At 37.3% G+C, this 15,735-nt stretch overlaps 1 protein-coding gene across 2 annotated transcripts in view; it reads right to left on the reverse strand.

Annotated features, from left to right (window-relative positions):
* Window positions 1–36: 36 nt before the first annotated feature.
* Window positions 37–15,735, reverse strand: part of LOC118262504 (uncharacterized) — a 76,990-nt gene continuing 61,291 nt past the window's right edge. The window contains exons 5-20 of one of the 2 annotated variants that reach the window (XM_050697584.1): window positions 13,725–13,808; window positions 11,978–12,115; window positions 10,410–10,552; window positions 9,874–10,076; window positions 9,346–9,510; window positions 8,727–8,883; window positions 7,994–8,150; window positions 7,120–7,230; window positions 6,322–6,431; window positions 5,692–5,966; window positions 4,587–4,822; window positions 4,018–4,242; window positions 3,573–3,721; window positions 3,090–3,221; window positions 2,271–2,401; window positions 37–1,776 (exon numbers count right to left, since the gene is read on the reverse strand). In XM_050697584.1, the coding sequence (XP_050553541.1) occupies window positions 1,703–1,776; window positions 2,271–2,401; window positions 3,090–3,221; window positions 3,573–3,721; window positions 4,018–4,242; window positions 4,587–4,822; window positions 5,692–5,966; window positions 6,322–6,431; window positions 7,120–7,230; window positions 7,994–8,150; window positions 8,727–8,883; window positions 9,346–9,510; window positions 9,874–10,076; window positions 10,410–10,552; window positions 11,978–12,115; window positions 13,725–13,808 (2,490 nt within the window). In that variant the 3' untranslated portion in view covers window positions 37–1,702. The remainder of the gene's footprint in view (window positions 1,777–2,270; window positions 2,402–3,089; window positions 3,222–3,572; window positions 3,722–4,017; window positions 4,243–4,586; window positions 4,823–5,691; window positions 5,967–6,321; window positions 6,432–7,119; window positions 7,231–7,993; window positions 8,151–8,726; window positions 8,884–9,345; window positions 9,511–9,873; window positions 10,077–10,409; window positions 10,553–11,977; window positions 12,116–13,724; window positions 13,809–15,735) is intronic. The other variant, XM_050697585.1, reaches the window with a different exon arrangement.

The raw sequence follows: 15,735 nt of genomic DNA on the forward strand, positions 1-15,735 counted from the left end.
GGTTTCTTTTTTATAAATAAAATGACACAACAAAAATAAAAATGTTAAGGTACGTATATTTAATTAAAAAATACATCAAATTCACAATGTAAATACAAAATTTACATGTAAACAAATTCGATTGACACTGAAAAATATTAGATATTTTTTTTTATATTCTTAGCACCACGTGGTCACCTTTTATTTGAACTGGCAACATTGAATTGAAACGTCACTGTCACTTAGAATTAAAATTTTGCATTCGTTTGTTATTAATGACTTATCATTATAAAATGCTGATCTAATGCATTGATTTGAAGAAAAAAATGCCTTTTGAAGTAGAGAAAGAACTCTAATTATTTTCAAAATTATCGTATGTTCATTAAAAACTGGTTACAACCGGTTATTGAGCACATTTGCACATTTTGCACCATCCCATTGCCCTTTTTTATCCCTCACTCACATAGCAATCGAGGCAAGAATTTCTTTATAAGAATATTTTGGGCAACATAAACTAAAAACCAAAAACTTTAAGACATATAATAGGTTTCTTAAGGGCAAGGCACATGTAATGCCCCAAGTGTTGCAAGCGTTCATAGGCCACGGTAACCTCTTACCATAAAGTGGGCCATGTGTCTTGCCACAGTCGTAGTATAAAAACCAACTAAATCCAAATCTAAATTAAAATAATGGAATGTGTCTATTGGAATGTATCAATTTTAAGGTTATAAATATTCAGAAATGTGTATAAACGTACTATTTATGACTTATATAATAGTACACACAAAAAAATATAGTTTTTTTTATAATGGTCAGGTTGTGCCCTGTCTTGCCTCAACTGCTAGGTACAACACATCGTCAACTTAAATTTACCTATATACAACTAATATTAGTATTGGCAGAATAAAAAAATAATAAAAAGAAAAATGGCTGAAAAATCTTTCCCAAGATTAAGCAAAAAATTATTTTTAAAATTTACATAAAAAATAATTTTATTATATTGAAATTTAAAAGAAGCGTTAATCATTCATTTTGGCACAATGTTAGTTAAGTACATTATAATATTTTATTAAAACTTATAATAAACTAAAATTGATCATTTTAAACCTTGTTATTTAAAAAGTAATGGTATATTTTGTGTACAACGTATGTATGTAGGTCAATCAAATAAAAAAGAGAATTTCAAATACAATAAAGAAAAGTTTGTGCGAAAAATTTACACTTGCAACACTAAATAACGGAAATATGGAGTGGTATACAATTCAAATAATGTGATAATATATCTTTGACACAGATACATTATTGTCTCCGCGATGGACAGAGAAAAGTATTCACTTTTTGTTCCATTTTCATCATACTACAAAAGAAAAAAGCCAGTTGTATTCTCTCCCAAGCTAAAATCTTGTACTTAAATCTGCCCATCACGTATATTCACATATAAAATGAAATATACTATTATAATTATGTCACTCATAGGTATTAGTCACTCATGGACGGAATAGTTACACTAAAACCTAAGGAAAAGTAAGAAAAATCATAAAAAGGCAGTGAAGAATTATCACTTGAGTAACTTTGAGCATAAAACAAAGACTTACAAAACTCAATTTGTTATTAATATTGCTAAATTACAATCAATTCCTGAGATTTCTTTTCAATATACATAAAATTGTGTACAACGCCATCTGTGTTTCGTTTCTTGACTTATTTTGTGGAATAACTTGCTTTATTCGCGCCATTCTCGGGACGCCTGGAAGGTTCGCACTTCAGATGAAGTGAAGGTCGTTAATCCTTGAGGACCTGGAAAATTGAAGATTAATAACTTAGTGGGTTTTAAAAAATGATTTTGCTGATTAAGTCTAAACTAGATACACTAACTACCGTACTCAGGGATATTTAATGATAACTCAAACTGCTCCTTAGTAACGATTTTGCATCGAAAATTATTGCTAAGGACTGGGTTAAGTAACCATTAAATTACTCCGAGTATGGCAAATGACTACGAGTATGTCTGACACTCCTCTATCTAAAAGTCACTTGAGAAATTGGGCTTTCAAAAGCTATTAATAAAAATGACGATTTAACTTTATTTAGCACCTCCCTAAGATTTTGCATAGAAATTATTTTGCAAAAACTACTTCGCAAACCTTAATTCACTATCATAACTAACTCTCGATTTATATTCTATGCCTATAGTTGTTGGATAGACAATAGTTCAAGTTCTTAAATCTACATATATTCTATGCCTATAGTTGTTGGGTAGACTTAGTCCAAGTCCATAATAAATTAATCACCTCTAATTCTGCGTCCAGGAGTGGGAGTGACGTCTCCCTCGGGGGCAGTCCACTGCTCCACCACCTCCGTGGCGGAGCGCGCCAGGGACGGCTGGCTCACCGAGCGGTGCAGGGAGTGGCGGGACCAGGACCTGGAAGTGACATACAAGATTAAAGATACAAGAGTACAGAAATACTGTAAAGAAAGAAAAACAACGACTACATTTTTCGGTTAAGATTGATTTAAACATAGCTAAAAAAGCGGTGGAGGGAGTGGCGGGACCAGGACCTGGAAGTGACATACAAGATTAAAATACAGAAACTCGCGCACTCAGAGTCATTTAATGGTTACTTAACCCAATCCTTAGCAATTGTTTTCCATACAAAATCGTTACTAAAGAATAGTTTAAGTAAGCAATGACTCTGAGTGTGGCAGAAAGACTGTAAAGAAAGAAGAACAACGACTACATTTTTCAGTTAAGATTTATTTTAGCACGGTTAAAAACTTAAAGGGTTGAAAATCTTAAAGGCGAAGAAAAAAAGAAAAATAAAGTGAGTCAGAATAGGATTAAAATAATGTGATGACTTCAATGTAATTGAAGTGTTTGTATTGTTTATTTTAAGGTTTTTACTTAAGTAAGTTAAAAAGAAAAAGCAGTTTAAAGAAGCTCTTTCTCTATCCATTTATCTTAAAAATGTAACAACAGAAAATGTTCTTGATATCTAAAAATTCATTTCACTAAAACATCTTTCTAAATAAAATGGTTATACTATCTCTTGATATCAAAAAAAAAAAACATTTCACTAAAACATCTTTGTAAATAAAATGGTTATACTGACTGGTTCTGGTGGAAGGGATGTTCGGAGTCGCTGTCGTCGTCGTAGTACCGTCCGAGCTGCGTGCCGCCCGACACCTCCGAGTGCGTGTCCGCCTGCTCGCGCGCGTAGTCCACCATCATCTCCGACATAGACCTGGAGAAAGGGAAGAATATATATAATATTATGTCAGTTACTCTTGATTAAATTTATTCTATTGGATATTTTTGAGTTTGCTAAAAAAAAATATTTTATTTTTCATAAAAAAATGATAGTTGCTCCTTGTGCAAACTTATTCTGAGTATTTTAGATGTAATCTGTAGGTTGTATCTAGATGCAATTTGAAAAAAAAAACCTAAAAATAACACAATTTTGATCAATTTCGAAATTTATAAACCGTTTGTTTATTTATTTCGGAACACACTGCTGACAACCAAATAATAACACTTTCAATAAAAACACTTATATTCCCATCTTCAAATTCAAATAAGCCCAATTTCACTGAACCTCATATCAACATGGTCGCTGCGGTACGAGGAGCGGCGCGAACGTTGCGGGTCCCGCAGCGAGGTGGCGTCACTGTCGTACTCGTACAACGTGGGGAGCGAACTGCGTCGGGAGCGGGAGTCCCACTCTGTCTTCTTGCGGTAACGGTTCTGGAAACAAGTTATTTATATTAGAACTAGGATAAAATGTAGAAGAAGGAGAAGGCTTAGGAAGTATTACTATAATTATTTTGATTACTCATGTAACTGTTTGAGCGAGCTCGACGAATTTCGAGCCACAATCGGAGCTCATGATTATGAATTTGATATTTAGACGTGAACTAGAAAAAATATTTTTAACCTTTGTAAGCCCTATTCCATTATCACGATATTTTTAATTAAATTAACCGACTTCCAAAAATACTTTTTCTTTTAACTGGAATGTTATACTATGTATTTCTTCTTACCTTGGGTTTATCTGGTGGTGGAGCCAATATGCGAATAATGACCTCCCACTTGGGTGGGGCGTAGAGTGGTGCGAACCGATGATCATGTGCCACCCTGGAGAACTCCTCGCGAGTACTGGACCTCGCCAGTTCACGACGGAGAGTGCTCTCGTGGGTGATCAGTTCGCGCCAGCGGAGACGTTCCTCGCGCGTTAGACGGTATGCACGTTCGGTTTCTGATAGTACCTGAAGAATTGGAAGGTCGGTGTTAAAATTGAGGTTTTGGTTTTTAACAGTTAATTTACTTTGTACAAAGTACTGGATACTGGTACCATTTTGGTTAAAGAATTTACAAAAACCACTTTTAAAATTCTCTTCCATATTTCGTATCAAACATTTTTAAATAAGTAATATGTGGAATTCACTCCGGTAATTTGATTTAATTTAAAAATGCAAAATATTTATTTAAGTTAAATTCAAATAGAGAATAAGGTATCTTTTACCGAACAAGTTACCGACAATCAACGCATCTTTAAATTCTTCTATCTACCTACCACTAACTGTAGTGGTGATAGAATACTGATTCTTACCTCATCCTGAGCCTCAGTCTTCAAGACTCTAGTAAGCACACTCCAGTTGCTCGGCACAGGTGGCGCTGGTATCGGTTCTGGCACATCCTCGTCATCTTCGTCCCTGAACAGTGGGTTGCGAGCTGGTGGTAGCTCCGGCAAGAGTGGGAGGTCGGATGGTGGTGCCTGGTAGTTCTGGGTAGACCGGTCGGTCTGCTTGATTAATTCGGGGGAGAATAGATCGGGGCCGCCTTTGCCTGCAAAAATTAAAAGAAGTAAGTTAAAAATATAAAAAAAACATATATTTAAAGGATTTCGATTATCCACAGATTTTATTATATGGGTGTTAAATCTAATACGATCTCTAAAGCCGGGTCCAGACGAGTGTAACGTGTAATGTAAGATTACGTGTAATTTAGCATCAACAGTGTGGACGGCACACGAACTCAAAGCGAATTGTGAACGCGAAAATATTTCAAAAGCTGTTTCCACTCAGTTGCTACGAACATGCCGAATAGGAAGGTCGTGATAGCTGATCCTCTACATCTCTTTCCAATGAATGAGCAATATCATTCCAAGCATCGTGTTTCAGATTTTTTTTAAAGTATTGCGGGTTTTTTGGATCCCAAATAACAGGGTTTTCGTGATACAAACTAATAAGTTCAAGCGATTGTTCGTCACTCCATATCATGAACGTACATACGACACAACCGTCACGAACGCCGTCCAAACGAGTACTGCGAGCGTCTTTGTGTTCGCGCGAAAAACCGACAGCCGATGTATCAACCGCGAGCGCCGCGCGAGTGTTACATGTAATGCTCGTACTGCCGTCCACACGTAGAATTCGAGTTACATTACACGGTGGATTACATTACACGTTACACTCGTCTGGACCCGGCTTTAGGCTTCAAAAATAGTCGTAATATAAAGTATATAGTATAGTAATAGGGAGTCCAGAGAGACAAATTCTAGATAAGGAAAACGCAAGAGAGACTTTTCTATGGTAACCATAACTGTTTAAGCTTATTTATCACTTCATTGGTATCAAAAGCATCTACCTTATTAACATACCAATAATTAAAGGAACCTCCACAAAGACATCAACACAACAGCTTTAACCACTCACCAATATACTTCTGCGGCGGCAACGACAGTGGGACCCTCTCCATCTTTGGAGTGAGCGTCATGCCTGATGCTGAGCTGATGTCGGAGAAGTTCTCCCACTGGGCCTCAGGCACGGTGTGGTTCCGAATGGTGACGTCAAACTGCGGCGGAGGAGCCGGCACCTGCTTGTACTCTGTGACCAGGCGCTTGTGGCGCTCTATGTCTTCTATGGTCTTCTTCTCTGTGATCGTGCGGAGGAACACGTCGTCTACTACGTGCGATGTGATCTCGGGTTTCCTGGGCAATTGAGATGGGTGGTTTGAAAAGAGAAACTGATGGTTTTTCAAATGTTTGGTCCATTAAAGCTAAGGATAGAAATGTTACGTTATTCGGTGGTCGAATTCTAATGTTACATAATACGAGTATCGATTTCCGACCTGTCTGAGCACATTATTAGGAAAATAAAAATGTTTTCTGCGTTGTTTTTTTGAAATCATTTTAATTTCAATTATTTTATTTTAAAGACGGACCTTACGGCATTCTCTAATATTTAACCATGGAGTGGTACAATTTTATGCACCCCTTGTCCATAATCTATCAAGCTATGAACATTATTAGTTAATTAAGGCTATGAATAAGTTCCACCACTCACCTGGCGGGCATGATGGGTGTCTCCGGTATGGGCTCGAGGCTCTCCATCAACATCTCCTGTTCTTCGGTCTCCAAGCGCTCCCTCATTACAGGAGGTGGCGGAGGAGGTTTCTACATCAAGATGCAATACGTTAGTTTTCATCTTATAACTGCCGATATCAATAACCGATCTCAATCCAAAATCTTTAGATTAAGATCGGACTTGACATTAGTTCTATAGAGTTTCTGTCAAAAATGAACATCGATACAAAGATTTTAAAATTAAGTCGGTTATTAAAATTAGCACTTATAAGCTTGTCTATTGTATTTAACTGTTTTAGTTATAATCTCTCATTCTTTGATAAGAATTTAAGGTAAATACAGAATGACTGTATAAGGGTAATGTTAAAAGGAGTATTCATGAATAGGATTAATAACATTACGGGTAACAATGAAAAAAAAATGTAATCCGTTCAAATTCCTGTTAGGAAATCCATTTATTAAGTTTTTGGGGGGAAATGACTTCTCCCGCCTTTGGCGAGGCAAGAGTGCTAGACTCTTACTGACTAAAAACCACCCCGTTCCTACCACTGCTTTTCGAATCGGAGACCTGGTAACCCGCTGTGTAGTCAGAAGCTCTGGATTAGACATCAGCCCTACTGGGTCCAATCGCATATTCGTTAAGTCTTAGGTGAGTTTAAGCATCTCATTAAAAACTCTCAAAAACATTTTACTTCTACAAAAACACCGACTTTTTCTTAAATTTCCTTCTTTTATCATCTAAATTAAATAAAATTAGTAAAGTGATCAATTAGTATACCTTGATATGGAACATCCTGGCATGTGATCTGTCAGTGACCTCGGTGACTGAGTGGGTGTCAGTCATCTCAGTGTTCAAGGAGACGATGGACCGCGGCCGTCTCGACCACTCCTGGTTAGTCACACGTGTGATGATGACATTATTCTCATTAAACGTGAAACGTGAAATGTTGTAACGTGAGTCCATTAGAGTTTGACGTGAGTTGTTGAATTGGTGTGAGTTTTGACGTGAGTTGTTGAATTAATGTGAGTTTGAGTGAGTTGTTGGTTGTCAAACTTGTGTTTGTGTGCTTTGATTATTTTGTGTGTAATTGTGTTTTGGTGGTTTGTAGTAGTAGTAGTGCCGATTTGTGCAAACAATGATATTCGTGCAGTTTGATAGTTAAATTTATGATAACACACATATATTAATTTCAGTCATAATGGAGATTAGTGGTCTGTTTCACATTTCGTCAGGTTAATAGATTTTAAATTAAATGAGTTACTTCTTGAATTAATTACTAACACGAATTATTTTTGCTTTTATACTTAAAAATTGATGAAACAAACCACTATGAAAACATTAAAAATTTAGAATTACTCTAAAAATAATCTAAACATAATACACACAGATCTCAAAATAATATATGGCTTTTTTTTTTAATAAAAATTTTATCATTTATTTTAACGTTCCTTATAATATGAAAATTAACCATCAACACTGTGAAAATTTCTCTATTCTTCAAAGAACAAGAATCCCCAAAAACAAATCGATCCCCATATTAAATGAAACATCCAACCAATGAACTATTAACGACTTCATCAACTCACACTATAACAAGACCAGAAAATATGTGCAAAACATCCGTCACCATGTTAAACATCCATTCACAAACCTGTTTCTCCCTGTTGACCTGTGAGTAGACCGCGGGAGGTCTGGGAGGTCTCTCGGGAGGAGGCAGCTGGGAGGCGCGCGCCGGCAGCGGCAGCGCCACCGGGGACACCGTGCGGACCGACTCCTGACGCTCGTGCTCAGACGACATCATCGTTTGTCTGGGGTTGGGAACATAGGGTCAGGTTTTAGGGTTTTTTTTTAACGTTGCCCCACATTAGGATTTCCTCCTGTGTCGTGGGTGCGTTTGATTACTGAGGTGGTAAGCGATTAATGCTCAAACCTTCTTCGTGTGAGAAGAGGCTTTGGTCAGCAATGGCCACTTATAGGCTGTTGATGTGAGGCGGTTGAATGTTTTTAACTATGTTTCTGCATATTAATGGTTCAGCTTAACTGTAGTGATACCATGGTATCACTGGAAATTTTCGTAAAACAACGCTTATGTTATTACTTTGCTATGAGTGAGATTATCTGAGGCTCAGTCCCGCTCTTACCCCAAATCTGTCCTCTGCCCAATCCTCAAATCCCCAATTCTTAGATCCCTAGCCCTCAAGGGCCGGCGAAGCGCTTTTTGTTTGTATGGAGTTGCAAGTGTCCCTTACTGGCGTATCCTTTAAAGAAAGGCCCTTGGTATCCCAAGTGTCCATGGGTAATGTTGATTGCTTACCATCAGGTAGTACGAATACTCTTACAAATCTTATTTAAACCCAAAATAAGAAGTATATTAAATTCCTCACCGTATACTGCCGCCGTCGGTCTCGGTGAGCGTGATGGTGGATGGCGGCGAGGGCGGCGCGGGTGGGCGCTGCACGCGCACGCGCACGTCGAAGGCGGGCGCCGCGCCCGACACTAGCCGGGCGTTCTGGGTTATTGCCTCGCGGGTTGAGCCGTAGCCTGGAAGGGGTGAGTTAAATTAATGGGTTAATAATGTTTTTGTAATCTTCTTTTTCTTTCTGCCATTTCTCCAAGCTACATTCTCTTCTTTTTCTGTTTTCTCCTGTCACAAGCTTCATTTTCTTTAACACAATTCATTTGTCTTTTCTTCAAAGTGTTATCAGTCATTGTATCAGTTTGGATGTCACTACAAACACTCAACCAGTTGCACACTACTAAGCATGCAACTCTACTAAGAGTAGATGAAATTGGCTCATACGCAATTACAATTTTTTTTGGATTTCTCAAAAGAATACATGACTACAAATCATAGTTCATCGGATGTAACCAATTTAAGCCTACCAAGTGTAAAATGAATCCTCATAATCTTAAAAGATCGAATCAAAAGTCATTGGGCATTCACACCAATTTAAGCCTTGTAAGCATAAAATGAATCCTCATTATCGTAAGTCTCCCACATACCTTCGCTATGATAAGACTCGTCCATCATGAAGGCAGCGTTACTGTGCGCCTGCTCGGCTTCGCTGGGAGTCTCCGACGGGTAGTCGGACGGTATCGTGTCGGACGCCACGCTAGCGACCTCTGCCGCCGCCGGGTACACGGGGTGAGCTCGGGGGATTTTCACTTCTGTGGAAAATAAATTAGTTAGTACAGTTAAACAGTTGGTGTAGTTAGTGGCTGACCAAGACTTCTATTCAAGCTTGGGATAGTAAATATTCTATGTAATAAACACTGGCTGACTCAAAACTCATAGGTGAAAAGTAAGTACATCATCATCATCACTGTTCCTTCTCCCTCTATTTCTATTGGCCTTCTCTTCAGAAAAGGAGTTTGCTATAATTTCCATGTTTGGTTGGAGATTCTTACCATCAATGCACGGCTTACGGTTTAGGAGTTCTTCCGTAAACTTATTTCTCATGCAGTTGCACCACACGAAATGCTCAAAAAACTTTAATAGCACTTTTCATCCTCTATTTCTCGCCAACTCACCTTGAATACTCTCCCTGCTAACGATAGAAGCAGAGGAATCATCGATGAACCTCCTCGGCGCTGGGAGGGCTCGTCTTCTCAGACACAGGTAGGAGACTCCGAGACCCAGGAGTAGCAGCGTGAGGAACAGGATCGCGCAGATGATCATCAAGATGTGAGTGCCGGCGAGAGGTGCCTTCGCAGGGAGGGGACCTGTCTCGGGCCTGGAAACAGAAGTAGTGTCTTAATATCCTGCTCCTATATTAAGGATTTTTATATTAAAGAGCGGACAGAAATAAATGAGCTAATAATTTTTTATCCTTTTTTTAATGTCCCGAAATCTATTATACTTATAATATATGTCTTATAGTTTGTAATGATGTTTTTGTGATGTCTAAAAAATTTGTAAAATGGTTACATGTGCTTAGATCTAGATACAAATAGATCAAATCTAAAATGTGACTTTGCTATATTTGCGTGATCTCAAACACTTTAATCAGACTTTTCAAAGTCGCGACCTCAAATAAGGAGCCTATTAAAATAAATCAAGTACTTACGTGAAGATAAGGGGATTGAAGACGGGTTTGGGCACGATGGGTGGTGGGTAGCGGCAGACAATGGTGATGACCTCGTCTCCGTCCATCTCCAGGCCCGGGTGGAACCTCACCACGATGTTGTTGGTGAACACTCGGAGAGGATCCTGGTGGGACAACGCGAATCAATGATATATCATGGATGGAGCAGCGTGGAATTCAACACGTCAGAAAATAAGCCGCACGCTAATGAATGGAGGCGCATTTTCGAACCTAGGTTTCTCGAACGTCTAGAATTGGCCCAGGTCTTGCGTGAACCACAGAGTAATTTAACCTTTCAAGATAGCAATATTAATGTTCTTTACACTCCTTTTCGACTTCAATATAAGCAGTATTAAAGCCATCCTATTATTAAACCATTTGCATATTTATAGGGTGTCCCAACAAGAACGCAAGATTTAAATTTTAAATAAAACGCAGATATTTTTAAAAAAATCGGAAAAGCCTTATAATATCATAAAGTAGAGAGTATGAGGTTATCTATGGAACATACATTAGGCAGATGGCTGCCGCTAGTTTGCTGAAACATACGCGATCTTTCAATGAAATTTTCAATGACCGTTTTGCATAAATGCTGCGGTATTTCATTAATACAGCGTCCAATTTCCTTTTTAAGGTTTGAGTCGTCGTCGGCTTATTCGCATAAACCATCGACTTTAAGAAACCCCAAAGAAAAAGTCTAATGGTGATAAATCACATGATCTAGGCGGCCAATTCTGGTCTCCAAAACGTAAAATAACACGACCGGGATATGACTGGTGCAGCAATTCAGTTGTTTCTCTGGTTGTATGACATGTGGCGCTATCTTGTTGAAACCACATGCCTTCCAAATCCATTTCTTCAATTCGAGGTACGAAAGTAATACCGAAGAGTACCGAATACCATGATTGAGTGTTTGCGCTTGACCTGGCTCATTTTTAATCGTGTAGCGCTCCATTTTTACTAACCTCGTACCTTATACTAACAAAAAATAACACTTGTTCAAATGTCAAACAATGATACTTCGAATGCCGCCAAATTTAAATCTTGCGTTCTTATTGGGACACCCGTTATAAGTAAAACTGTCCGTCTCACTCCATAACCTTAAGTCAAAAGATTTGGCTACTAAATACACTCGTAGTGACATAAGCTTCATACAAAATGTACTTTGGCGGTTTATTGAACCAGGCATAGCCATCTAGAAATGATGTTTACGTCGGTTTTCTTTGAGGCCGTGGTATCACACCCGGCTCTCGATATGCTTAAAATAAGCCAGCAAACGAGCAGATGGATCACCTGATGGTATGCAACCGACGCAGCCAATGGACACCCAGAACATCAGAGAAAATTACAAGTGCTTGAGCCTAAATTTGAGGATTGGGAGATTTGGGGGGCGGGGGAGTAGGATCACTCATGACTTGATGTGGAAAAACGGAAATAAATATATTAGTTCGATTGTATAACACATTGAACGCCGCGGTGGTCACCGGTGACCGACGTTAGCGGAGGATTGGCCTTCAACAGTTTTCTATTGGCAGTTAAATGTATATTACCTGTTTGGTGCCACATCCTTTGAGCGGCAGTTCCAGCTTGTAGGACAGCGCCCCCTTGCCCTGCACCTGGCACGCCGAGTGACGGTCGAAGTCAGCATAGGCTATGCCATAGAACTTCTCGTTGAATTTCAACTCGATCTGAAATTGACAAGTTGGATGTTATAGTTATCTTTATATATATAATTCTTCTGTAAGTGTGTATGTCACTGAACTTCTCTTAAACGACTGAACTGATTTTGATGAAATTTTTTGTGTGTGTTCAAGGGGATCTGAGAATGGTTTAGATTCACAATTTTGTCCGCTGGACAATGTTTTTTTAATTAATTTTTAATTTATTAGTAGTTGTTGATTTTGGAATGTTTTACATCGGATCCGACAGACGGCGCTACCATCGCAGTGTCAAATATTAATGACGTTAGATATTGTCATAACATTTGAATAATAATTTTCATCAAAAAGGTCCAGAATGTTTTAGCTTATTAAAAAAGTTTAAAATTTTCAAATTAACGTGTAGACAGGACAACGTCTGTCGGGTCCGCTAGTAGTCATATATAAAAATGAATTCTGTTCGTTAGTCTCGCTAAAACTCGAAAACAGCTGGACCGATTTGGCTAATTTTGGTCTTGAATTATTTGTGATAGTCCAGGGAAGATTTAAAAGGCGAGAAAAAAATTGAGGCAGTACGAAGTTTGCCGGGTCAGCTAGTTAGTCATGTTTCTGTATCATAAATATGAATTTACATTATTAACCTACATTACTTAATATCTTACGGAATTTGTTAAAAGTTTGTAGTCTAGATAGTATTTTCTTGATATTTTTATTTATTACACATGTAACTGATTCATAATTGTACCTACCTAAAAATACATTTTTTTATTTAACTTCTTTCATATTGAATTTACGTCAAAGACCAAACTAATTGATTACCTATGCTATAATTAAAGTAATATTACTTTGTGAATACGAATTAGAGACTTTGTGAATGTATTCAATACATTGCAACATTTGCAACAGATAACAAAAGTAACCGGACCATAGACAAAACAAACTAGCAATAAAACCTTATTTGATATCTCGAACACAATCTGAACGGCTCGATATCGGTGATAGCCACATAACAACGGGTACCGATACTTTACCGGACCGTTAGCAGTTGTTCTATTGACTATTGACAAACCAGCCATCTACTGTTAATGCAAGCTAACTGCGTTCCGAGATATAAGATATAACTGGGTACGAACGGGATAATATGAATCGGTAATAAATATATCTAGAGAGATAGAGAAACTAGAAAATTGATTCAGTATTCCTAACTTACTAACTAAATTAATAAATATGCACATGTAATTAATAAACTTGTTTGTCATACATATTTCGAAACAAAATTAGTTAAATTAAAAACAAAATATTTTATATCAATAGAAATACGCTTCGAATTTCAAATTTATTGTTTTATATTATTCTGTCATTGCAGCAGTGTGCCAGTCAACAATTTTTGTCACAACACAAATATTAATTCTTAATTCAAATGTAGTTGAAATAGGTAAAGACGCAAAGGTGTATATTTCATACATTTTTTTTTTTTTCGTTACAATTAGTTGTATCTGCTAATTATGTGAATGCTTAGATGTTTGAATACGAACAAAAAATATAAAAATAAATCTTAGGTATTCGAAATTATTATTTTAAATAATAGAACAAAATATAAAGTCTTGAACAACAGATTCTAATGAACCAATAAACATACCTGCATAGCGCCGGCGGCGCAGTTGAGCGCGGCCTTCGTTCGGTTCAGGAATATCACTGGACTCAAATCATCGAGCTTCGTAACCTGAAACAAAAACAATTAACATTTATTTTTACATATTATGTAAGTACATAATTATATTATTCCTGAAAGCCACTTAGGGCAAGAGAGGCTTAGATGTTAGGTGCGCTTGCAATTCGCCGACATATTTTATTAAATCTATGAAATTCATACTTCATCTGCTCTGGAAATTGGCCTGTGGTTTCTATGAATAAAAAATACATGAATATATGTATATAGTACATACGAAAAATCGTTTCACTCAACGAAAATTTAACAAATGGTTTGAGAATCAGAAACATCGCCATCTTATTTTCTTCTAGACTAAAATAAAACATGTGTAATAGTTCATTTAATTAATATAATCACAATTAATATATCTATTTCTAGAAGATGGGGGATCTAGTACTAGTTTATCAACATTAATCAGTGCCCTCTGCCTACCCCGGAGCGAGATGGTCGCAGTTCTATATTTAGTTAGTTGGATGCCAAACCCTGCTATAAATCTCTACCGCTAATTATTAGCTTGGGGCACTTTCTATACATGTTCGTTTCCATTGTAGGGGGTGATACGATACGTCAAATGTCGTGTGAAGCGTTGCTGATACTTTTATAAAACAGTACCCTTAGTACGAGTTTGATTAACGGTTTAAGTGATCGAAACGAGAGCGTGTTCCAATCAGATTGCAATTACTTTTAAATGTAAAGCAAACTCATACTAAGGATACAAATACTTTAATCGTGTGACCATTCACAGAACACATTGAACCCAGAAAATGTATTTCTCTGTAGGCATCATAGTTACGGGACTGAAAATCCATCTTTAGGATTTACTCTTAAAAATAAAGATAAGAATGCTTCCTTTTTACTGTACAAGGCGAACTTGTACTCGTACGGCCCTTTCGTAACTTCCTACTACTGGTCCTATATTTAAGTGACATTTTTAATTCATGACAATTATTTTTTTAGTTTTAATTCCTGTATTCGCTAAATTAATAAAGTACATCAAAACTACAGCAATAAAACTTTATAACTTATTTTTTAATAAGGAGACTTATTTGATGGTAAGCAAACAGTCTGTCCTGTAACCTGAGTTTTAAATATTCATTAATTATAATTTGTCTTTGGCCATCATAATATGACATATTTTTGTAAAAACTATCATGAGACATATTTAATTAACTAAAAATTACGGTTTACTCACATACATTAATGGAGAAACGCGTGTAATACGTGATTTTTATTTGATTTATAATATGACGTGCATCAATGGAAACGCACAAACCATTCAAGCTATCACCACAACAGAGAGCCTCCACACAGATACAAGTACACGCTCTCCGTTCGAAGTGCAATAACAATATCTTGTCTCTAGCAAGACGAGCGGTTAGTATTGACAATGCAAGCTTTAGCTGCGTCCACCCGACGGCTATGTCCGTAATCAGTACCTACCTTAGTAGTATTTTGTCTTATACACACTAGATAGCCTCAAGGTATAGGTACAGACAGCTATAGACATAGGGAGCTACTCCGATTTGTTGTATTTTTAGGGAACAAAGAGTAAAGTTCCCTAAGAAAAGGAGGATCCTCCGACCAGGCGAGGTAATCATGCCTGGCGGGCTTTCAGCCCAACTGTTGTTCGTTGGGATTTTCTATCCATGTTTATTCGCACGTAAACTTCACATGTGCGTTGCAGGATATTTATGACGTCATCCGTTGATTTGCTCGCCGATAGTCTATGTGTGACTTATGTCATCTGTCACGTGTCGCCACATATTTTTAAATGAGTTTCAGTACAATAACCTTCCTAAAATAAACAAGGGAAGCCATCGCTTACAAAAATATCGATCTATCCGAAATCTTTAAGAAAAAACTCACTAAAAATTGCATCCAACAAAAACATTGATAAAAACGAAAAATAACATAAAAATCCATAAACAATCTTTGTTCG

The sequence above is a fragment of the Spodoptera frugiperda genome, chromosome 12 (assembly GCF_023101765.2).
Source record: "Spodoptera frugiperda isolate SF20-4 chromosome 12, AGI-APGP_CSIRO_Sfru_2.0, whole genome shotgun sequence".
Taxonomy (NCBI): Eukaryota; Metazoa; Arthropoda; class Insecta; order Lepidoptera; family Noctuidae; genus Spodoptera; species Spodoptera frugiperda.